The 24,596-nt window shown below is 39.8% G+C and overlaps 1 protein-coding gene across 1 annotated transcript in view; it reads right to left on the bottom strand.

Annotated features, from left to right (window-relative positions):
• Nucleotides 1-24,596, bottom strand: part of SLC49A4 (solute carrier family 49 member 4) — a 125,135-nt gene that overhangs the window by 2,603 nt on the left and 97,936 nt on the right. The window contains exons 7-8 of the mRNA XM_045032271.1: nucleotides 18,111-18,238; nucleotides 1,280-1,462 (exon numbers count right to left, since the gene is read on the bottom strand). Of these exons, the coding sequence (XP_044888206.1) occupies nucleotides 1,280-1,462; nucleotides 18,111-18,238 (311 nt within the window). The remainder of the gene's footprint in view (nucleotides 1-1,279; nucleotides 1,463-18,110; nucleotides 18,239-24,596) is intronic.

Raw genomic sequence — 24,596 nt, 5'->3', positions numbered from 1 at the left:
ACAATTATTCTTTTTCACAATTACACCTCTACCTCGATATAACGCTGTCCTTGGGAGACAAAAAATCTTACCGCTTTATAGGTGAAACTGTGTTACATTGAACTTACTTTGATCCACCGGAGTGCGCAGCCCCGCCCCGCCAGAGCACTGCTGTACCACGTTATATCCAAATTTGTGTTATATCGCGTGGCGTTATATCAAGGTAGCGGTGTAATTGTAGGTAGAAAACCAGAGACTATGCTGAGACATCTGAGTCAGGCCAATAATTTAATATTATTAATTTCAAAATACAGTTTACTGTGAAGTTTACCACTTTCCTCTTGGCTGGGAACATAACATTTTAATTAAGAGATGTCTTGACAATTATACTTAGAATTCATATAAGGTTTTATACTTACAAAGCAAACTACAAACATTTTGGTTGAAAGTATTCTTCTTGTACCAAGAAAGAAAAATTAACCTTGCTGATTTCTACATATAAAAATAGCAATTTGTAACTTTAAAAAGAAGAATTAGTGAGGTTGCAGGGTTTTATTCCAAACTTATCTAGATTTTCATATTGTACCATAGTAACTCATATCTAAACGCAAATATAATTTGCAAGCTATACCACTCAAAATTACGACACATTATGTGAACAAATAAATAATACACAAGAGATGAAAATAATAAAGGATCTATAAAGAATTTGTTGGAAATATCAACACAAAGGACTACCTTAGCATATTAGACCTCTACACATCATCAATTGTCGTATTCTGACTCAGAGCAGTGGCCAATATCTTGCGAAGGTAACTGTCTCCCACCATCAATAATTCACCCAACCATGTGTTCAGTGATAAACATTGCGAGGACAGAGGAGAAATTCTTTTTTGCCCACCACCAGCGAGCAGTTTATACCCTGAAGCATGAGATTGGATTAGCTTTATTGTTGTTTTATTTAGCATAGCTACAAATGTTATTAATGGCCAGAACATTATCCAATTCTTTGTAAAAATCCAGCCATCATGTGTATCTCAATAGCTTCCTTCTGCAGTGAGTTCTATGCAAAGTCTGGATATCTGTTTTCTAACTAAAGGATTTCATTCTTCGATTGGCATGCATGTAAAGACAAACAATTACAGGTCTTTTCTCCCACTGATGTGCAGGAGATTTATGCACAGAATTAGCATTAATGGGAGTTTGGTATGTAAATCCTCCTCCCACTGGTGCCAAAACAGACCCCTTATAGAATGTCTTCACAGATAATTACATTTAGTAAATAGCTCATATTTCTTACCTGTATGGTAAAATGTGAGAAAAAACAAAAGCACTCCCATAAACATGTTACTCAAAAAGGTGACAACACCACACGTAATTCCTTCTGGAACAGGGTAGACCGTCTCCACAAAAAGCTCAAAGAATATAGGTATGCTACTATTCAGGAATACTCCGAGCAAGATACAGGATGTGTATAGTGTAGCTACAACAAAAAACAAGAACAGTGGTTTAGTTTCATAGTAGCATTTTGCTATCATATTTCAAACAAAAGATGCCCAGGATATTAATGCTTAAGTAACTGGAAGACAAAGGAGAATCAGACCTATTTTTACTTCTGTGCATCATATAGTGTATAACGTCTCTCTGTTAGTATTCAGCATTTATTTTTGGTTTGATCATTTCAGCAATTTTTATTTGGATACAAACTGAATTCCTGAAGATACACTGAGTGATTTGGAGTATGTTTACCAAATATCAGAAAACAGAAAACATTGGAAAAAATATTTATGCAAAGAGACATCTAGGTTGAGTTACCTCCAAAGTGAACAATAACTGTTTTATACTCAATTAGAGCAGAAACAATTACTGTACTGAATCAGAAATGAACTGGAAATTAACATTTTGACTCTCAGTTCCAAAGGTCAGAACTAATTTTTGTTTTCACTTTCCAGACAAATAATACTAATGATCTACCAGATACCAAGGCATTGCAGGATTAGCCTCTAGTTCAGTGGCTCTCAATCTTTTGTACTGGTGACCCCTTTCACATAAGAAGCCTCTGAGCGCGAACCCCCCTTATAAATTAAAACACCTTTTTGTATATTTAGCACCATTATAAATGCTGGAAGCAAAGCAGGGTTTGGAGTGGAGGCAGACAGCTCACGACTCCCCATGTAATAACCCGGCAACCCCCTGAGGGGCCCCGACCCCCGGTTTGAGAACACTTGCTCTAGTTGAAAGAGTAGGTTATTTGTCATTGCAGGACTCCGATTTTTCATCCCGGATGCATAATATTAGAATATGGCAATTTCTTTTATTGGCTGGGGTATTTTGTTCTGTGACTTCTGATGTCACCACACTTCTTCCAGTTTCATACTAGTATAGATATTTTAGCTAGGAAATCTAGATCTTCTAAAGCTATGCAGAAATAAAACATTTTTCTTTTCATCCAGTAACTCTAAGGATCCAAATCAAGAAAGCACTGATTTCAATGGGACTTAGTCACGTGCTTAAGAGCAGTCCTGAATAATGATGGTTTTCTGAACTGGAGTCTCAGTGACATGACGAGACCTATCAAAGGAAAAGCAAATATGTAAGGGAAAGAATTAGCTAGAAGAAATATTAAAACTGAAAAGAACAAATAAAATGTCTAGAATATTTCTTGGAGGTTCTATAAGAGCTCCGGTGATATGAAAAGAAATATCCTTGGTATGCAAAAAGTCACCCAATTGCTAGGAAAAGATTTCAGATTTTAAGGTCTCTTTACCCTGTGCTATAGCAGAAGGATGATATATGAAAACTGAAACTATACTACATTAAAAAATGCCTCATGGAAAGTGGAGAATTGAAAAAGCTGTACTTCATCTTAAATTAAGCATTGCTCAATTTCTCAACTGAGAAGTTGTTAGTAAGCAGGAGACTTGGCTTAAAAAAATTCACCATTTGTCAAAATATGAGATATAATGAAAGGCAGAAAAGAAGGCCTTAGGAGATACAGTAGAAATGCCTATTCACCAGCTCACTCATTTGATGCGGTTCTCTGCCAAAACACAGACGTATTTCTTTCCCTAGAGCAGGGATTTTGCTTAGAAAAGGAGAGGGAGGAGGTGAGCAGAAAAGGCTGCCAGGAAGATGATATAGTGGCAAAACTTTGGAAGGGGACTGATCAGGTTGGCCTCTATATTTGTTTTTAACAGGCCTGGATATGACTGTCTCTCTCTCTCTCTCTTTTTAAATATGAGAAACCGTAAAAGCTTTTCCAGCTCCTGTAAATTCTTTTATAACCAGCTGGAGGATGAAAGTCAGAGGAACTGTTCCAAGATAAGTTCAGAGTTCTCAAAGAGTGAGAACAAAATTTAGTATCCTGACGCCAACATGCTCTTGTATCTGAAATTGAATGAGTAATTCCGCTGCCATGATATCCACAGATTCTGCTGCAAGCGCTCATTGATATTTTGAAGTTAGTAAATCTCTGGCACAAGTCCTGGTTACATCCAGTAGCACAGCCTCTTGCTTTCACAGTTCTCTAATCCCTGTTAAATAAGCAGCCATCATTGATTCAGTTTTCTAATTTGTAGCTAACTATTTGAATCTTTTTTGATACCAGAGGCAAAAAGGGATCTGGTAGTGGCTTTTGAAGCTGCAATATCAGAATAGAAGCCAACAGAGACAGGTCTTTTCTCCCCCAAAAATTCAGTTGGATAAATCTATGGACACCTATTTAGAATTAAAGTGAGATTCTCTAGTACTTTCCAAAGAGAAAATATATAAGGAACTAGTAACTATTGGGAAGAACTTCAGATGGTGAAAATACATTAACCATACAGTTTTTGAGAAATTTTGCCCCAAATTTTAAATACTTGTAATTTAGCCAACCAGTTCTCATGAACTTTGAGAACTGTGTTCCTACACTGTGGCTTGGTCTACACTACACACTTACTTCAGTCTAACTATGTCGTTCAGGGGTGTGAAAAATCCACACCTTGAGTGACATAGTTATACCAATTTTAACATGGACCCCCAGCCCTCCTGTGTAGACAGCACTATGTTGGCAGGAGAGCTTTTCCCGCTGACATTGCTACTGCCTCTCACTGAAGTGGAGCTATTAAGCTGATGGGAGAGCTCTCTCCTGACAGCTTAGAGCGTACTCACCAGACACACTATAGCGGTAATGTAGACCTGCCCTAAATCTCAAAGAACTCTAAGATGGAAAAGAAATCAATCATTGCTAACTGAATAGTGAGCACAGTGTTGAACACTAAGGTGCAAGCTACATGACTTGGGAGGCTCTAATATAATCAGGTTTGCTCCAGGACAAGCTGTACATCTCCAGCAGAGGACAGAATGAGTTTGCTATAGTGAGTTCCTATGAAATTACAAAAGGTCCTAATGCTGATTCTGCTGGAGAAAAGGATGGCATGGTAAAGTAACTAAGATAGTTCCTTAGTTTGGAGGCAAAAAGCTTCAGCTCCTCTCATAAGCACCATGTGGGGTACAGTTGTCTACAGAATTTTCCAAATAGCACCTTCGTATTCAACTAATCTATATCCTGTATGTTTTCCTAGTCACTTTTCTTTGCTTTAGTGACAAACACACATTTTTATATTACAATGAGCAATGCAGAGTCACTTTGAAAGACATTTACCCTCAATCACCACAGCATTATCCAAGATACTGGTGTATTTCCTTATCAGAGTAGATAGCATTGCATTTTCCTATTCCAATGGCCTAAGTAAGTAGGAACTTACATGGCCCTCATTGCAGCAGTAACTGTAGGGAAATGCTGCAGTATTTCAACATTCATTTGGCATCTCTGAAAATTATAAGTATTTTAATGCCGGCAACCACTACATAGAAGTGCAAAGTGGGTTCTTCTCTGCCTCATTCACCAATACGGTTCCTTGCCAATGGGAGCTGCGGAGCAGGCGCTTGGGGCAGGGGCAGTACACAGAGCCCGCCTGGCTGCGCCTCCGAATCCACCTAGGTAGGGGCCGCAAGGACATGCCAGCTGCTTCCAGGAGCCGTGTGGAGCCGGGTAGGGAGCCTGCCAGCCCCGTCGCCCCCCCTCCCCCTGATTTTCCCCCAGCAGTAGTGGCTCCCCCGGGCCACCCCCTGCCCCAAAGCCCTTGTGGCACCCCTGAGCCGCCCCTTGCTCCAGAACACCCAAGTTTTAGTCGGGTGTACAGTACAAGTCATGGACAGGTCACAGGCCATGAATTTTTGTTTACTGCCTGGGACCTGTCCATAACTTTTACTAAAAATACTCGTGACTAAAACATAGCCTTAGCTATAGATCATATTTATATATACTCTCTTCAATCACAAAGCTCTTGGGACACTGCATAAACACTTAAATATAACATATCATAAAACACATGCACTTTAAAATCTAAAAAAATATTTAAAAAGCTAAAGCAACTGGATCAATGTTAAAGGCAGAAAGAACAGGGTGTGTTTTAGATCCCAGGATGAATTTACAGGATTTGCAGTAAGAAAATATATCTTTTAACTTGTGAACGAAGAAAAAATGGATGTGGAAATGACAGTATTAAAAATCTGGACGCCTCCAATAACATTTATAATTATGTCTCTAACTGTAACCACACTTTAATGATAACATTTCCATGTTATGGTAGTATAAAGCATCTAAAACTCCTGAGTGCTGTAAATACAATAAATAATTTTACTGCATCAATTCAGCGTTTAAAAGTAACAAATCCAATTTTGTTGCCTACCTAGAAAGTCATAAATAAAATATACAGTGCAAGAAAAAATTATTGGAAGAAGTCAGATAAATGGTAGTCCAAAAGTGGCTTTGGCCTTTTATTTAACATACTGTAGTGAGTACAGTACCTAAAATACCAGCTCAAGTCTACTATGGCAGGGTGAGTGCCAGCTATTAAATGGAGTCCATTTACTTCTCATAACAGGACTTCAGACTGCGTGATCATTAAAGAGTCCCATGATTTTTTTTATAGCTTAAAAGAACTGATGTTACAATTACACTAAATGCTTTTTCAATTAAGAAACTCTGACTACCATCAATGGTGCAGAATGTAGACAAGTGCAAGTACAAGCACAAAAGCTAACAGTTCTTCCTCACTTCCTTGCTCCAAAAACAGGGTAAACAACTAATTCATGTCTGCTTGGATAAAAATACACACCAGAACTGTACTTCATCTGCATGACATATATCATATCAGAAGAGCACTTGCCCTTTCTTGTGAAAAGTAATTAACTGGGAAAAGAGCAGTGTGCGAAGACGTGCTCAAGACACTTACATTAGCAAGCTCTAGTCATTAAGAAATAATAGAATCAGGTTTTTTTAAAGCAACTGTGATAGAGTACTTGGTATTTTTAGGACCTATATAGATCGCTGTGTATATTAAGCAGCTATTAACTAACATATTAACATAAGAATGTTACGGGGGCAGGAGTAGTTCAGTGGTTTAAGCATTGGCCTGCTAAACCCAGGGTTGTGAGCTCAATCCTTGAGGCGGAAATTGGGGTTAAAAAACAAAACAAAAAAACTGTCTGGGGATTTGTCCTCCTTTGAGCAGAGAGTTGGACTAGATGATCTCCTGAGGTCCCTTCCAACTCTGATATTCTATGAAATTCTAAGAATGGCCATACTGAGTCAGATCAAAGGGCCATCCATCCCAGTATCCTGTCTTCCAACACTAGCCAATGCCAGGTGCCCCAGAGGGAATGAACAGAACAATAACTAACTGTGATTAGGGATCAACATCTCTCATAAAAGGTAAAAAAAAAAATGGCTCAAAGTTTGGTTTCTTGGTTTCAGAACTGGTGTGGGAATACTGCTTACAAGAAGACAAACATTTCCCTGTTTGTGTTGCCCAGATTTTCCAAAACCATTTATTGATGGGGCAGATGTATGAGCTTATTTGGTGATCCATTACTATACATTTCCCTGGCAAGAAGAATGAATTGGAATAGAGCAGTGGTCCCTAAACCCTGTCCATGCCCCCTGCCCCCCTCCAGAGCTGGGAGTAGGGCTGTGGCTCCTGATGGGGGGGGAAAGGGGAGGAACGACGACACATAGATGGGGTAAAGGGGCCAGGGCCACAGCTGGGCTGGGGGCAGGGCCGGAGCAGAGCAGGAAGCAGAGCGGGGTTGGGTGGCGCTCCCTCCCCATCCCCCATGGAGGCTGGCCTAGGCCACACCACATCTTCCCAAATGTTCCTCCGTGCCCCCCAGAGGAAGTGGTTAAACAGTGGTAGCCATTTAACTATGCTCAGCTGCGCTTAGAACACAGCAAAACTGGTCTCAAGTATCTTCCAGGCAAGGGTACAAATCAGCTCCTAGAATACCTGCATTCCAGGAAATATTAACTGCCTCCTCTTACATTACACCCTCTCCAGAAGTGGTTCACAGACCAGCTGCTCACTCTGGAGAAGAGAAGACAGACGGGACATAACAGTTTTCAGGTACATAAAAGTCTGTTACAGGGAGGAGGGAGAAAAACTGTTCTCCTTAACCTCTGAAGATAGAACAAGAAGCAATGGGCTTAAATTGCAGCAAAGGCAGTTTAGGTTGGACATTAGGAAAAACTTACTGTCAGGTGGTTAAGCACTGGAATAAATTGCTGAGGGAGGTTGTAAAATCTTCATCATTGGAGATGTTTAAGAGCAGGTTAGACAAACGCCTGTCAAGGATGGTCTAAATAATATTTAGTCCTGCCATGCATGCTGGACTAGATGACCTCCCGAGGTCCCTTCCAACCCTACGATTCTATGATTTGGATATTCACTGTCTTCAATACACTTTGAATCAGGCCCTTAGTGTGAGGGAATGTCAGGCATACTGCAAGTGAGTGGTGCTGTCCAAGCTTCCCCAAACCACTCTGACCATATATCTATTCCTGGGAGAATTCTGTGGGACTGCGCGCCCCCAGAAAACGCACCGCCCCCTGCAGAATTCCTGTGCTCCCCTGCAGAAAACGGCAGGGAAGCCAAGGGAAGTTGTGCCCGGAGAGGGGGGATGATGACCACAGGCAATTGGGGGGGGGGATTGCCCCCCCCCAACAGAGGCCAGGCATGGGAGGCACAGGAGATAACGTGCCACTGCCCCACCTCATTTCTGCAAATGCAGAGCTGCCCAGCTGAAGTAGGCTGCGTGTCTCAACTCTGCTGACTCTGCAACTGAACGCTGCCTCCTGGATCCTAGTGCCAATCATGCGCCCCTTCTGTGTGCTGGGAGCCTTCCTGTTTTCTGTGCACCAGTGAGTGCCAGCCGTGGGGCTGGGTAATGGGCGGGGTAGGGAAAAATGAGGGAATGGGGGGAAGAGGCAGTGGGGATGAAAGGGGGAGTGGAAAAGGGCAGGAGGAAGGGAATGTGCAAGTGAGCGGAGGGGGATGAGATGAGGAAGAAAAGGGGATAGGGAAATCCTGGGGGGAAGCAGGCGCCTGGCATGCGGCGTCTCCTCAGCAGCAGCTGGGGCTTCCCCATTAAGCAGGCTCATTGAACACTCACCCTGATATGCTCTACTCCCCTAACCTGGATCCTCCCGATGAGCCTCCCACACACAGACCCGCACCCCACTAAGCCCCAACCAGCTGCACCTGGATCCCCACCCCATCAAGCCCCACTCCCTCATCACTCAGACCCCCCCACTGATCCCCAACCACCTTCTCCTGGGTCCCTTGCAGAGTCCTATTGCCCCTGCACCTGGAACCCCCCCCAATGTGCCCCTGTGCATCCAGATCTCCCACTGAGCCGCCCACACCCAGACTGCCCCACACAGAAATCTCTCACCTCCACCGAAATCCCCACCCTCCTCTTGGATCCTGCTGGGCTGAGCCTGCCCACCCACACCTGGTGTACATGGGGCAGAAAAGCAGGGCCCTGGGGTGTTTCTGGGGCAGGCCCAGCCCTTGCACTGTGTCAGGGTCAGGTGCAGCATCACTGCTGAGTCCCTAGAGCTGGGGAGGTGGAGACTTCAGGGTGATCTCCTACCTCAATGCAGCCAGTGGCCTGTGCTCCCCACTGCCATGCTGGAGCCACATTTATTTATTGACAAATAATAGTTGCAGAATGTTACAGAATTTTAAAATATTGTGCACATAATTTTTATTTTTCTGATGCAGAATTTTTAATTTTTTGACACAGAATTCCCTCAGGAATAATGTATCCTGACCTCCAGTACCCTGGTTATTCCAGTAATGGGCCTCTTAGGAGTAGAAAAACTGTGCCAAGTCATGTAGAGGTTTTCTATGGATAAACAAGAAGGAAGGTAGCTCTAAACTCATTTTCTCGTGGGACTCAACACAGAATTTAAACAGGTCTTTAGAGACCTGTTTCTAATTTGACAATCATGCTAAAATCCAAGTGCCAAGATGATAGGCTGGTGCCTCACCTAGATGTCTGTTTGTCAATTTTACTGAACTCTGCAAATGTACTGAATGAGAGAAATTCTGCTCCAAAATCAGATCCTGCCACAGCTTTAATCAGTTTGTTAAAGTAGAACAGCAAAACTTCCTTACAGCTTCATTCCTATCATGAGCAAGGATAAGAACCATAGGGGAAGTACCAGCTTTAACTTTTCTGTAAGAAATGTGACCCATTGTGATAACTTTTATTTTAATTTGCTTAACAGAAGCAAAGATAAAAAGGATTTCCCTTTAAAGTACATTTATAACTTTAATATACTGTATATACTCGATCATAAGCCCATTTGTTTATAAGCCGACCCCCCCAAGATGGATAAGTAAAAATGGAAAATTTTTATGACCCGTTCACAAGACGACCCTATAATTCAGGGGTCAGCAAACTTTGGCTCCCGCGCCATCAGGATAAGGTGCTGGCGGGCCGAGATGGTTTGTTTACCTCGAGCGTCTGCAGGCACGGAAGTAAACCCAAGTAAACTAAGTGTCCTGGCGTGCCAGCTGCTTATCCTGATGGGCTGGGACAGCAACTGGTGGGGAAATTTTTTGGGGGGAGAAGCTGGGGATCACAGGAGTAACCCCTGTGACCACCCCCCACATGACCCCACCCCTAGGCCGGGACCCCCCCCCCCATCTCCCCATCCCATCCCTTTCCACCTTATCTGGGGAGGGCCAGGGGAGGATGTCTCTGGCCTGGCTGGAGCTGCTCCGGCAGGCTGGGCGGCACGGCAGCAGCCTACTCCGGCGGGCCAGACTGGGCGGCATGTCCACAGCATGTTCCAGCGAGCTGGGCCGGGTGGCATGGCCGCAGCGTGCTCTGGGGGGCGGGCCAACCGGCACGGCTCGGAGCGGCAGCTGCTTTGGAGGCTGGGGGGAGAGCAGCGTGGCCAGAAGTGGAGAGACTCTGGCCCCACCTTTTCCTTTCTGGCTCTGCTGCCTCTCCTTACTCCGTTGGGGGGAGGGGCTGAGTCCCACCTCTCCCTCTCTATACCCATTCATAAGTCAACACCCTTTCTGTGGTGCTTCCCTTTTTTACTAAAAAAATTCGGCTTATGAACGAGTATACACAGTTTTTCATTCCTGTGTATGCTTAGCAAATTCTTATATCTTGATATAGTTATGAAAGTGACTGGAAATCTGATCAAATTGGATTTGCTCCAAACATTTCCGAAAAGAAAAGCAAGTGAAACTTGTGGTTAAAGCTGAAGTACAAACTTTGAGGAGCTAAAAATTGTATGAACAGGTAAGTGATCCTTCAGCTAAAGAGTAGAGATCATGAAATAATGGAGGCTTCATACTGATGAGTTTTAAGATCTGTTACATTTATAGGTATATTCTTGAAATGTTCCTCACTTCAGATCCAAACTGACTTTGCCACACATTTGCTGCTGTACTTGCTTTTTATTGTTGATAATCATAATAATAAACTTAACCTTTACGAAGCACTTTTCTTCTGTAGATCTCAAACTACTTTAAGGAAGGCAAGTGTCTTTATCTCCAGTATTATAGATAGGAAAAAACAAGGGACAGAGAGATGACATAATTTGCTCAAAGTCCCATAGTAAGTTAATGCTAAAGCTAGGAATAAAAATCTAGTTCTTCAGAGTCCCTAGCAACTCTATCATCCACTGGGCCATGCTGCTTTAGTCACATCAAATATGTGCTATTTATGGTAAAGAAATTACTGTCTTATTTTACCCTTTGTGCATAAATAATTTTCTAGCCTCTCTCGCTGTGGTTGTTTCTTCAATATTGTGGTCTATATTTGGGTAGAGAGATGTGTTCTTACTTGCTGAAAGTTTTAATTCATTTATTTTTAATTATATTGCATAACTTAAATTCAGTTGTTGACACAATGGACTGCCATGGAAATCTGACTGCCCGATGCCCAGTGTGAATATAGATTTTGTAAAAGGAAATTCTGACCCCAACATCTTAATACCGTTGAAAATACTGATATATTAGAAATGTATTGATATTTTTTTGCATAAAACATTGAATCTGAGTCATATGCAACTGGCATTACATACCAATTCTTAGAAAGTGTTAGTATTTATATCCGTAGGTATTTTCAGCAACACAACGTAGCCCAAGATATTGAAACTGGCATTGTGCCATGTTATATAGTTATCTTGGGTCAAAATACCCCATTTTACATTAATTAATGTAATGAGTTCAATACAAGCAAACTAACAATGCACTTGTGATAAATGAAGCGGGGGGAGGGAGTAGCTCCCTTTTATGGACATCCACCCAGCCAGTTAGTTACTGTTCTCTACTTGCTTTACCTGTAAAGGGTTAACAAGTCCACAGGTAAAAGAAAGGGAGTGGGCACCAGACCAAAAGAACCAATGAGAGGACTTGAACTTTTTAAAATTGGGGAAACGTTTTCCCCTGTGTCTGTCTGTTGTTCTCTGGAGAGAGGAGACACATAGCAGCAATGCTATAAGAAGCTTTAAGTCAGGTATGGAAATCATCAGATCATACCTAGAACTACTTATGTGAAACCCGAGATATGTAAGTAAATCAGGGAATGTCTAGGAAGATGCGATTAGGATTATTTCTTTTATTTCTCACTGGCTTGTAGACTCCTCTGTGATAAACCCCAAGTGCTTTTGTTTTGCTTGTAACCTTTAAGCTGGACCTCAAGAAAGTTATTAAGTTCCAAATGTATTTTCTTCTTTTTTTGTTTTTAATAAAATTTACCTTTTTTAAGAACAGGATTGAATTTTTGTGTCCTAAGAGGTGTGCGTATGTTGTTTAATTAGCTGGTGGCAACAGCTGATTTCCTTTGATTTCTTTTTCAGCTTTTCCCTGGAGGGGGTGTGTGTGTGAAAGGGCTTGAGGGTACCCCACAGGGAGGAATTCCCAAGTGCACCTTCTTGGGTCCCAACGGGTTTTTTGCACTTGGGTGGTGGCAGCATCTACCCATCCAAGGTCAGAGAAAAGCTGTAACCTTGGGAGTTTAATACAAGCCTGGGGTGGCCAATATTTTTAGAATCCTTGCGGGCCCCCTCTTCTGCACTCAAAGTGCCAGAGTGGGGAATCAGCCTTGACATCACTATTCTAGCACAGACAATGGAAACAACTATTTTAGAGTTCAGTGTGTATACAAAACTGTCTTTGGAAGTAAATGAAGAATTTAGCTTAGTATAATTTAAATAATGTATATTAAAATTTATTAAAAGAAAATTCAAGCTTTCTTCAAGTGTATTGTAATCAGTTATCATTCTTATATATGTTTCCAAATATGCTTTCATGTCAATTCTGCTGAAAATATCTTAACCTTCCACTCCCCCGCACTAATGACAGAAAGCAAAAGCCATGCTGTATAAAAGGAAGAAAAGCCTTTTGAATAGCAGCCTGAACATAAACTACTGTTGATTAAAGAAAACATGAACTAGTCATTGATTTTTAATATCAATGTTAAAGGTCTCTAAGCAATTTTGTAGGAAATCTCTTTAGATTACGTCATGCTTATTTAAAAGGAATTAGGCCAATATTTTATAAGCAAATGCAGGAAACCACCATGTTGCTTTGACCCCTTTTTTCAATATATTAACACCATCTTCCTCCCTATTTTAGCTAGAGATTTATAAAATTGCCACATATACTGGTGATGGAAAATTGGTTTAGACAGTAGTGGGTGAAATTTTTCAACTGAAATCTTTTATCAGCAAAAAATGCAGATTCAGTGACAGAAAAATGTTTCACAAATTCATGTCAGTTTCGTCGAATTGCTCATTTAAAAAAAATCCAAAAATTTGACAAGTTTCATTTAGATGTTTTCTGTATGAAACATTTCATTTTTATATGAACCAACTTTTTGTTGTAAAATTTACTTTCATTTTATTTTTTAAAATGCAAAAACAATAAATAAAAAAGTTGAGATTTTGACCATTTTGTCAAAAAAAAAAAAATCACCAAAAAACATTTTGTTAGACCAAAAACATTTTCTGACTTTTGAAATTGCCAACAAAGATTTGCTCAGTTCCTCTACTCAGATCTTAAGAGCTTCTTTCTTCCACTTCACTTTAGGGAGAATAATCATACCTAATAACAACTTCCCCTTAAACATGTCAGGAACTAGTCTACTGAACTGAGCGGAAGTCCAGGAGCTCCAGAGTTTTAACTCCAGCTCTGACATCAATTCCCTGGTGTTGGATTGGCCAAGCAGCTTGGGCCTAAATTTTCAAAAACAGGCCACCAGACATCACTCAGTTAACCACTTCTTGATTGCTTCCGCAGTCCTCCTGACTACTCACCCCATTGAGTCTGGTAGACACTACCAAACATATACCATCTCCTTCTGAATAGCATTCCTCTCATGGGAGTAGCCTTCCACAGGTACCTGGCTCATCCTCCATAATATTCTGATTGAGGTTTGCTTCCTCATCCAAGTAGCTGGCTTTCCTTTTGGAACAGCTCCCCTCCTGACTGCTCAGACCAGCAGCATCAGATGAGTTCATCCTGATATCTGGGCAGTTTCAAGATGTTGCTGCACCCTATCAAGCTTGTGTTTTTGCACGGGCAGGGCTTATGAGAAAGATGTTTGTATATACTAATGGGCATAGGAGGCACCCAGGAAAAGAAATTTGACACTGAAGCTCTCTGGGAAGGAGTGGAGTGGAAGTGAACACACAAATCTTGGAAGAGAAACCTGTGTAGGGAGCAGAGAACTCCTCTACAGGTACCACTGCACATTTATGCTAGCTTCTGCAAAAATTATTTTGAACCATGATCTCTCTGCCTTAAAATCCTCATAGTAATACAGGAATGACAGCACTTGCTTCCCAGTGGTGTTGTGAAGATTAGTTAATAAATCCAAAGTACCCTGAAGATGTGAAGCACTACACAGTAATTGCTACAAAAAATACTAAGATAAATTGTTTCAGCTATACATAGTGCTCATCTTCCAAACACAAAAAAGTGCAAACAACATCCTTGACCTCTAATGTCACTGTTGCTCTACTGATTGAGCACACAGAGATGCTTCCACATTAAATAGCCATCTCACAATTCTTCCCCAAAGCCCAAGTGCCACTAGGCAGTGGCCTGCATTCAACCTTCTATACTTTGGCTCAGTTATATTCTATACCCTCAAACTTTTAATTAAACAAAAAAGTTCAACCACATCAATTTAAACGTGCTGTTTCTCCCACTTACTGTGAAGTGCAGAGGTCATAGAATCATAGAATTTCAGGGTTGGAAGGGACCTCAGGAGGTCATCTAGGAGGTCATATGCATATTGCATCATTACATTTAGGAATAATCTGCATGAAGCCCTATACATTAGTACTTTAAAAAGCTTGTGCATTTTCATCCATAAGAATGTATTTTATAAAGATGTATCACTGGTATTCAATATACAAAGACCTACATTAAACAGGCATATTGCATATGTTTTATATTACTTTTTTACAAAAAAGAGCTGCTTATAAAAAGAAATGCCTGTCTAGTAAAGAAATTGGGAAGTTGGGCCACAGAGGAAAAATAAATCTTGTAAGCAGATATAAATTAGGGCCTAAATCCTTAAAATCCCCTTTTAAAGATTTGCTAGTACTCATTACAGCTAGTACTGCTATTCAAGGCAAGGTTTTGTTTTCTCAAAAGGGTTTTCAGATACTACAGTGATGTGCACATTAAAAGAACTTGGACAGAAAATAGATAGAAAATCTACCACAGGAAGGAGTAGTTTTATTTGGATACTTTATAAAAAACAAATATACAGAACTGCTTATTATGAAGGCAATAACAATACATCTATTTTAAAGATAGCTCTAAACTATCAGATTAAAAAGAATAATCTAACCTTTAACTACACACTGGTTTAGGAGATTTCATGCCAAATCCTAAAATATGTACTTGTACATAGGAATAAGGTAAGAAAGACTTTTAAAGGAAAGCTTATTGCACTGAAGTGCTAAGATAACATTACTGTCTACTCTGGACACTGTTGAAGTTGTCACGAATTGAAGTAATTTTCCACCTCACGGGAGGTGCTCACCATCTTGGAAGACTGGGCTCTAATTTTGTCAAGCTCCTTTTAGCTCTACTAGATATTCAACAATGGTCAGCCCAAAAATCATCCAAACAATCTTATTCAGGGAAAGTTTCCAGGAGAGTCCATGAATTACACAGAAGTGGCAAAATGCTTTCCAATATATCAGGGGTCGGCAACCTTTCAGAAGTGGTGTGCCGAGTCTTCATTTATTCACTCTGATTTAAGGTTTCGCGTGCCGGTAATACATTTTAACGTTTTTAGAAAGTCTCTTTCTATAAGTCTATAATATATAACTAAACTATTGTTGTATGTAAAGGTTATTAACATTTTTAAGACGCTTCATTTAAAATTAAATTAAAATGCAGAGCCCCTCCGAACCGGTGGCCAGGACCCGGGCAGCGTGAGTGCCACTGAAAATCAGCTTGTGTGCCGCCTTCGGCACACGTGCCATAGGTTGCCTACCCCTGCAATATATTTTAACATGAGTTACGAGGTAAAACTTGCCAAACATCTTTAATTGGGAAAGAAACAAGGCACAGAAAGACAAAAACTAAGGTAGAGACAGAGACATCAAAATTCTTGCTATAAAAGTTAACAGTGTGACCTTCCTCGTGACTTAAAAAAACAAAAAACCTCACAAATGCACCTGATCATAGAGGAAGGAATTACAACAATCCTGCAGCCCAGGATCAGAAGACCCCTTTAAGAAAAAAGGAATCTGGAATTCTGCTACAAATAGTACTGATGGTGACTCAGTGGTCGTAATCTTTCACCTCAGATTCATCACTGATCCAGTACCCCAGCATGATGACTGAGACTATGTTGCTAAAGACACCTTCTTTAGTATACCATATAAAAGTAAGGGCACCAATCAGTCAGGTCTTTCAAAAAAAACTTGTAATGAATCTTTAAAAATAATAAGGGCTGAGATTTAATATAATAATCATAGCTGCAACTCTAACAACTCCTGGGTCCTTGAAAAAATCATTTAACTTTCGCCTTTTTCCTGATCCGTGAAATGGAGATTCTCCCCCCAACCCACCGGAGTACAGTGAGGATTGGAGATAGTCAGATTGTATGTGGTCTCCACTTGTGTAATTTTCTGTGTATATATGTACTATCCCTGGTGTGTGTAAGCCAACATATTTTGCCCACAAAAATTCAACCAGAGGCACGCACAGAGAGATGGGATCTATCATATTCATTCATTGATGCTTCATTCAAAATTAGATTCAATATTTGTAAAGCACTTTGAAGATGAAAAGTCCTATGTTAATGTCATTATTACTAATGCACTTTGTGGCATACAAAGCAGACCAAAATTAAGAAATGCTGTTAAATCTGTTTCTCTGTATTTTTACCTTCCCCTCAAATTAACCTGGTTCCTTTCAGTTTACCCATCAGGATAGTTTACCACGAGTCTCATTCCAGTTATAAGAATCCATCTGCAAATTAAAAAAGCCTACCAGTGTCCCAGAGAAGACATGCTCTCCAATAAACACATTGCAGTCTCGCAATCATTAGTCAATCGCAAAAAGAGCCACACTGACAATCACTGACTGACTGTTTCTTGAGCCAATTCTACCCACAAAAAATAACATTTTAGAAGTTATTGTGTACTTGCATGTTTCTTTATATCTTTTCATTTGCCTACAAAAACTCCTTTCCAAATCTTCATTAATTTCATTTTTAAACAGAGTAATTGTGGGAGGGCACTAACATTAGTAGTTCTTCCTTGAGAGTACACAACTGTCAGTTTAAGTTCTGTTTCATTTTAAGTATTATTATTATTTTATTTATTTATTTTTTACCATTCAATGGTTCCATTTTTTTTTCTTCCATTTTACAGTCCTGCAGCTGTATGTTGAGTAAACAAAGAGATAAGGAGGCTGCTTTATTTCTCAAGGATCCTACATGGTGTGCTGAGTTCTTAAAAAAAAGAGAAACTAAAGGCTGGTAAGGAAAAATTGATATACCAGTTCTGTTTTAGATCACCATCTATGTAATTAATTTCACCTACAGAAAGTGGTCTGCTTTGTTCTCGTATGTAGGCAGGGACTGGAGACTTATAAGTTTGGCTCACTGCATTAATTCAGAAAACAAAATTTTTGTACAAAGTTACCTTTCTGTAGGTGTGTAATGATGGAACAGACAAGCACAAAAAGTAAAAACTGCTAGTCCATTTTTTCACCTGTGATGAAGAACGGGGGGAACACCACACAGTTTGGGTTCCACTGGATTAATTAGTTCAAGGTTTTAGTTAATTTTTAATAATTTATTTAATCTTTTGAATTCTGAGCTCCCAAAGTTGCCATTTTAACTCTATGTATTCACCACTACCATATACTCGTAATATCACCATCACTGTTTTATTCAGAACCACAGCTATTCCCCAGAAAGGTACTAATTAATACTCTGGATTATAATAATTATGTTTTTTGTCAAAGTTTTTAATTCTTTTATCATGCTTTTAAAATCTGGTCAAAGACATTCTTATTTAATAAGCTTTAAATCCTTTTTTTGTCCATCATTATAAATCAGTGGATGAAAACTCAGATTATTATATTTAATGTATTTATCATCAGGATTGGGTTCTCAAAACAGATCATAATATAGTTTAATTAAGATGGCAAATATTTGCCTACAATATCAGTTGTTTATAAAACAGACCCAAAGAACAATAAAAATCATCTCTTTTTACGGTTTTACATTGTTCTAGGTACCTGTGGTTAAAGGCAGGTGAGTGACACTAGTAAGACAGGTGAGAGTGAACCAGGTGGATGCCAGTGTTGCGCCAAATAGCAGCAGCAGTAGTATAAGTTTCAGCATGCCCCTGATAAAATCTGCAAACCTGAAATAAAAGCACAAAACTCATAAATTCAAATGTTATTTTTCAAGTTATTTAAGCATGACACTTTACAGTAAAATTAATACATTCTCACTATATAATCCAGAAATTAGAAAAGACCACTGAACCTTATTCTGAAACTGCTAGAAGGAGTTATATATAATGGTGATTTTTGTCATGGTTAAACTGAAACCTGACTTGATTCCTCAGCAGTTCAAAAAAGTCTGTCTCATCAATTCAGGATCATTGGCATACAGGAAGGATTCTTGTTTGCAGTTCTTAGAATGTAAATCCTCTTGGGCAGGGACCATATTATTTTTAAATATCTGAACAAACACCATGCTCTAAAACTGGAAAATAACTTTAACCTCTGCTTTGAAATCTTTCTTTACACAGTCTCACAACCACAATTCAAGATTTCTTTGCTGTTTTAAAAGTATCTTCACAGCTCCAATATACAAAATCTCAAACACTACACTCACTCCCTACCTCTTCCTTATGCTTGACTCCTATGTATTTTTGCCAGATCACAGTTATCATTGGGATCATCTCTGCTATTATAACACATTTTAAAAATTAACTCTCTGCTGACATTCTCTGACATCTCCTTGCGGACATCTAGCTGCTAGATGAAGCTCAACATGGCTAAAATGGAGCTCTTGATCTTCCCCATCAAGCTCTCCCCTTTACCTCTTTTCTCAATCACTATGGATACCACCACGCCTCCTGTCACTCAAGCCCATAACTTAGGCATCATCTTCGACTTGGACCTCCCTCTATGTCCTCATATTCAGGCTATGTCTAAACCTTGCTGATTCTTTCTATCTAAGATCTGTAAGACATGGCCTTTCCCATTCATCCACAGCTAAAACTCTGATCTAGGCTTTCATCTGCCTGGTGAAATTACTGCAACATCCTATTCTCTGGCCTTGATAAATGCAATCTTCATATCCACGCAGAATGCTGCTGTAAAGGTAATTGTCCTAGCCTAGTGCTTTGACCGTATCACCCCTCTCTTTGCATCACTTAACTTGTTCCCTTTTCTCGATTAAATCAAAACTATTTGTCTTCACTTACCCATCCAATCATCTTTCATTCGCTATCAAGACGCTGACTCCTGCCTTTGACTGGCCCATGATGCCAGTGTCTATAGCCCACTTGTTACATTTTCAAACAAGTATTTTTGTACTTTCTCCTATGCTGCCCCCTGAGAATTGGGAAGAGCCCCCTGTAAACATCTGCAAAACTAACTCATTATCCTCCTCGACAATCCTAGTTCACTGTGATGCCTAGAAAAAGCTTGACGACATTTAGCCTGTTGGTATGCCAAGAACACAACCTATCATGCTGGCTAGTACTGTCTCATTGTTTATTTCTACTCCCCTCATTTGTGTTTGTCAGGCTGTATCCACCTGTTGTCTCATTTATTACTTTGATTGTAAGCTCTTTGGGGCAAGAACTGTCTTTTTGTTCTGTTTTTACAACACTCAGCACAATGAGGACCTGGTCCATAACTAGGGTTCCTAAACACGACAGTAATTCAAATAAAAATGAATAATAATAATAATAATAATTCAAAACAATTCAGCCAATGGGGACACTGTCTCACTTTGTATATTTACAAGGGAAACTTAAAAGATAGTTCAGATAGTGTTTTTCAGCAGCTAAACATAAGAGGAAATTTTAATTTTTTTCCCCCAAAGCAGATGTCTCTCAGAACAAAATCACATCTTTACTTACATGGCTGCTTTCCAGTCAGTGGCATTTAGACTTGAGGGTGCATTGATCAATCAGTTTAGGGCAACTTGCTTGATTATGTGTAAGCGTAAATATGTATTTATTTCATTCAAGCTAGACTGAAGAGCTAGGATCCATTTTTATGGAAAAACTCACACCTTTCCAGTTATTCTCAAATCCCCAATACTAATATCACTATGAAGTCATTGTAATAAAGAACAACACGCTGTGTATAACAAGAGGATAAGTTGGGTCTTGTAAACCCAAATGAGTCAATGATGGAGGTCTCAGTAAATAGGGCAAGCAGAAAACCTATGCTCAGACACTTGCACCTAGATACAAAACTAAATAAGATCTATTAAACAGTTTGCAGGGGCACTCAATTTTTTTGCACCTTTTGTATTTATTAAAAAAACAACCAAACAATCCAGCTGAGCACTGAACCCCCAACACAATTAGTACTGCAACTGTTCTTTTCAAAAGAGATTTTAACACTGGTGCAAACTTAGAAAAAACATTTGAGAGGGAGATGTTATTCAATTTGCTAGTAATTTTTTGTAGTTCCCTTGCTATTATTGAAATTATGTCTGAAGAACTTCTCCCCTCTTAGCTCAGTTTTAATCCTCCTGTTGGATTGGAGTAGTGTGGTCCAGGAAGTTTGGAATGATGAAGACATCCTAACTTGTCTAATTGCCTTATTTTCCCCTGTTAAAAAGAAGAGTTGGGTGAGTATTTTAAGGTCCAATCCTACATGGCCCATCTGATATAAAAAGTAACACTATATACAGCTTGAAAGTTGGGAATGCCACCTTTAAGTGATGTTTAGCAGTTTATCGAGCATGGGAGTTTTATGAAATATTGGATCTTAAGACCACATCTTTCCTCTTATTTTGTCCTTCCCTCTATTTCAATTCCACACTGAACTTAGAAGTCAATAACTGGTAGAGCTAGAATCAATGCTGTATATCATCTTAAAGCTTGTAATCCCAGCTTTCAAATAGCATAGAGTATTAACTTCTAACTGCAGAAGTTTAGCTGTTCATGCTGGATTTGAAGGGGGGAAGAAGAAAGTAATCAGTTTGATCAAACTTTAAAATCACAGGAGTCAGTTTATTTATTCATTTTTTTCTGTATTTTTGTCATTAAACTAACTGTGAATCTTCTCAGAAGTGTCACAAAATATGAACTTCATATTTGTCCCATGGAGCAAAGTCTGAGGGGTTATTTTGCTGCCAACATCAGTATTCCATTTCTACATATGCTGCCTAATAAAAAAAGTGGATGAAATATCAGATTGGGGGTGGGAGGGTGGGGAAAAATGGAGTCAGATATTTTCTCCACTTTACTGTACTGAGCAGTTGCAGCTGTCTTTTAATATAGGAAGAGAAGCTGCTGTTGAAATTAATAGCAGTAATAGGCATCTCAGATTTTGCTGGGAGTAAAAGTTGACATTTGCCCCTTATTTGGTTCTAAGTTTCACAAAACTGTTGAATTAAACAAAAATGGAGAAAATATAACAAATAAGGTCATACTCAGTCCTTTAAGGGCCTGTATTTCACCTCTGGTGAACTCAGTATGACTAGTAAAAATGCTTGCAAGACCTGTAAACTTTTCACAGCACTGGTCAGAAAGAAAATGTTTGTTCCCCAGTCCCAGCAGCTCTGTCACTTACAACCATGCAGCAACACACCAACACAATCTTTCATGACCAAGCAAATCCACTTGTGCTGGATCCTGCAGTTAAGGCCTAAGTGTATGTTGCTGAGAAAAGTCTGTTGCTAGGGCAATTATCACCAAGTCACAACATTTCAGCATTTTGACATCACTGCAGGATAAAAGCAGAAGGAAATGCTGGGCTGTGAAGGACAAAAATCCAGAAATATCTGAGATCATTAGTGAACGTGACAAGAAAAATTCTGGGGGAAAAGGAGATAGATTTATGTTTCAGCGCGATAATAAAACATGAATGTCATTCTTTAAAGTTGCTTTGCTTGAAACCAGTCTCATTCTACCTCTGCCAGCAAAGGGTACAACATCTGCCAATTGCCCAAAATATCCCAGACTTTTCCATCATTAAAATGCATCACACAAATTAACCAAACATGTCTAGTTCAGGATTGTGGGGGAGTAGAGAGAAGTAGGATTTATTTATATACCTTGTGGAGAAAAACTCCTCATACCACAAAAAGCAAAATAAAGAGATTTGGGTCCTGAATTTCAATGAGCCTTCCTTTGAAGGGGCACAATTTAATACCCACAGTGAATTGCAGGCATAAATGCTACCATTGCAGGCAGCAGGTGGTTAAGATATCTACATGGTTGCATTTGCGTCATCAAAAACTGAAACCAAATTTGAAAAATCAGGCCCTTTGTATGCAGTTAAAGAATTAAATCTTGTTAATGAAAGGGTAAAATAATATCTAGACTTTATGGTTTGAGGAGAATAAAGTAAAGCAAACACTATCATTCTTAAATTGTAACATTTTTGGTTTTACAAATTAACAGCTGGTAGAACCCCCCCCCCCAACAAAACAAAACAAAAACACACACACAAAACCCCCTAAAAACTAAAAAAAAACAAACAAACCCACCTTACCACAGACTGTTCAGAGAGATAGCTGCTTGAAAGTCTGGAAAGTCACAGTCCTGACACTGAGATACATCAGCTTGTCATACTTGACAAGAATCATTACCTAATTTTCCTAATTATAACTTTCAGCAGATTACAGTCAGAGTCATCACTGGTTCAATCCTACACAGATACCTGCTGAATAGGCCTAAGAGGAGGGAATCATCTATCAAAAGTGACAAATCACCCTTGCCCACTTTTTGTGTGTGTGCAAACGCTACTGTTTGAACTATATAGTGCCTGAATTGCAGAGACATATTTGGAAACAGACTATTAGTATTCTTTTAATTTACTCAAAAGCAAAGTTTTGAACTCTACAAAATACTGACTTTGCTATAAAGTTTGCAGTCAATTTTGCAGCAGTTACAGAGGCATTAAGCATTTTCTGAAACTAAAACTAGGCTATATATTAAATAAATTAATTTACCATAAAGGCTGAGATTTGCATTATGGGTCTGAATCAGCAAATTCTTGCTAGAGAAGCTTAAGGCTAGAAAGGGTGCCCCTCTAGTGTTCAAGGGCCTCAACTGCAGTAGCAAAGGCTAGCCCATATGAGAGAGAATTCTGCATAGTATTCACACTAGTTTCTCCATCATACTGCTTTTGCTGCATGGACAGGACATATATTAATAGGTCATTATTTACCAAACACTACTTTTACAATGCCAGGAGGGCTTTAAACTTTTCGCTATGGAGAAAAATGTCATAGCTAAATCTAGCAATAGCTAACAAACAATGGGTCCTCTGCAGGGATCCTATTGGAGTATGACCCTTGATTAGTAGGATTTAGCTCTTTGGCTAGTTAGCATTTGGAGTACTGTGGTGGGGGAGCTCAAATGTCTTTTTCCCTTTTCCATGTCTGTGGGGGAGCTTTCCTCTTCCTCCTTTCTAGCTGTTAAGTGGAATAAGAGGTGGCAAGAGGAGAAACCCAATAAGAACGGCCATACTGGGTCAGACCAAAAGTCCATCTAGCCCAGTATCCTGTCTTCCGACAGTGGCTGACGGCAGGTGCCCCAGAGGGAATGAACAGAACAGCTATTCATCAAGTGATCCATCCCATCGCCCATTCCCAGTTTCTGGCAAACAGAGGCTAGGGACACCATCCCTGACTATCCTGGCTAATAGCTATTGGTGGACCTATCCTCCATGAACTTATCTAGTTCTTGTTTGAACCTACAGTTTGTTATTTATTAGTTATACACGTTGTTATTGTACAGTACAAGAAGATGACAGTCTCTGCCCCAAAAGAGTTTAATACAGTTTTGGGTCCCAATCCTGCAATGACCTCTGTGCAGACAGACTCCTGCACCCGTGCAGCATTCATTGTAGAATCAGAGCCTTGGTAGTGGATGGAAAGAAGACAGAACTGTACCGGGAAATCCAGAGATGAGTGTAATGTAGTGGTTTTCTATTTTTTATTAACTTAAGTTAGCAAGAGCCGCAAGGAAGGTGAAGGTTTTTGCTTTTTCGTTTTTGTTTTTTTTAAACAAAGCTTGGATAGAAAGAGTCTGGTAGCTTGGTTTGGGAAGGGCATTCCTAGTCTCGCTTTTTCACTCATAAATCCACATCTTTTCAGATGGTTGGTGGGGAGTGTCACTCCACACCCATGGTGGTCAGGAGGAGAGATGCTAGGAACACTCTGTGTCCACGTATGTGGGAAGTGTGTTGTATTCTCAGCATCAAACACTCAGTGGATCAGATTGCTAGACAGGCATTGGCAGGAAATAGACACTGATGTTCTTTGTTGTTTTTCAGAGGTGCTAAACTGGTTCTTCCCAAGATCAGGCAACCTCCTTCTCACAAGGCTACCCTGAAAAGGAGCGGATGGGAAGCACTCTCAGACATAACAATATGACTTCTTAAACTTGATGAGTGAGCAAATGGCATTTTCAACCCATGTAGTCCAGTAACATGAAATATACAAATTACAAAAAGAAACAATACATCATCCATCTTGGAGAGTCATATCTGCCATTTCAAAAATTTCACTAATGA

The sequence above is a fragment of the Mauremys mutica genome, chromosome 10 (assembly GCF_020497125.1).
Source record: "Mauremys mutica isolate MM-2020 ecotype Southern chromosome 10, ASM2049712v1, whole genome shotgun sequence".
Taxonomy (NCBI): domain Eukaryota; kingdom Metazoa; phylum Chordata; order Testudines; family Geoemydidae; genus Mauremys; species Mauremys mutica.
This window is presented reverse-complemented; position numbering and strand designations above follow the sequence as displayed.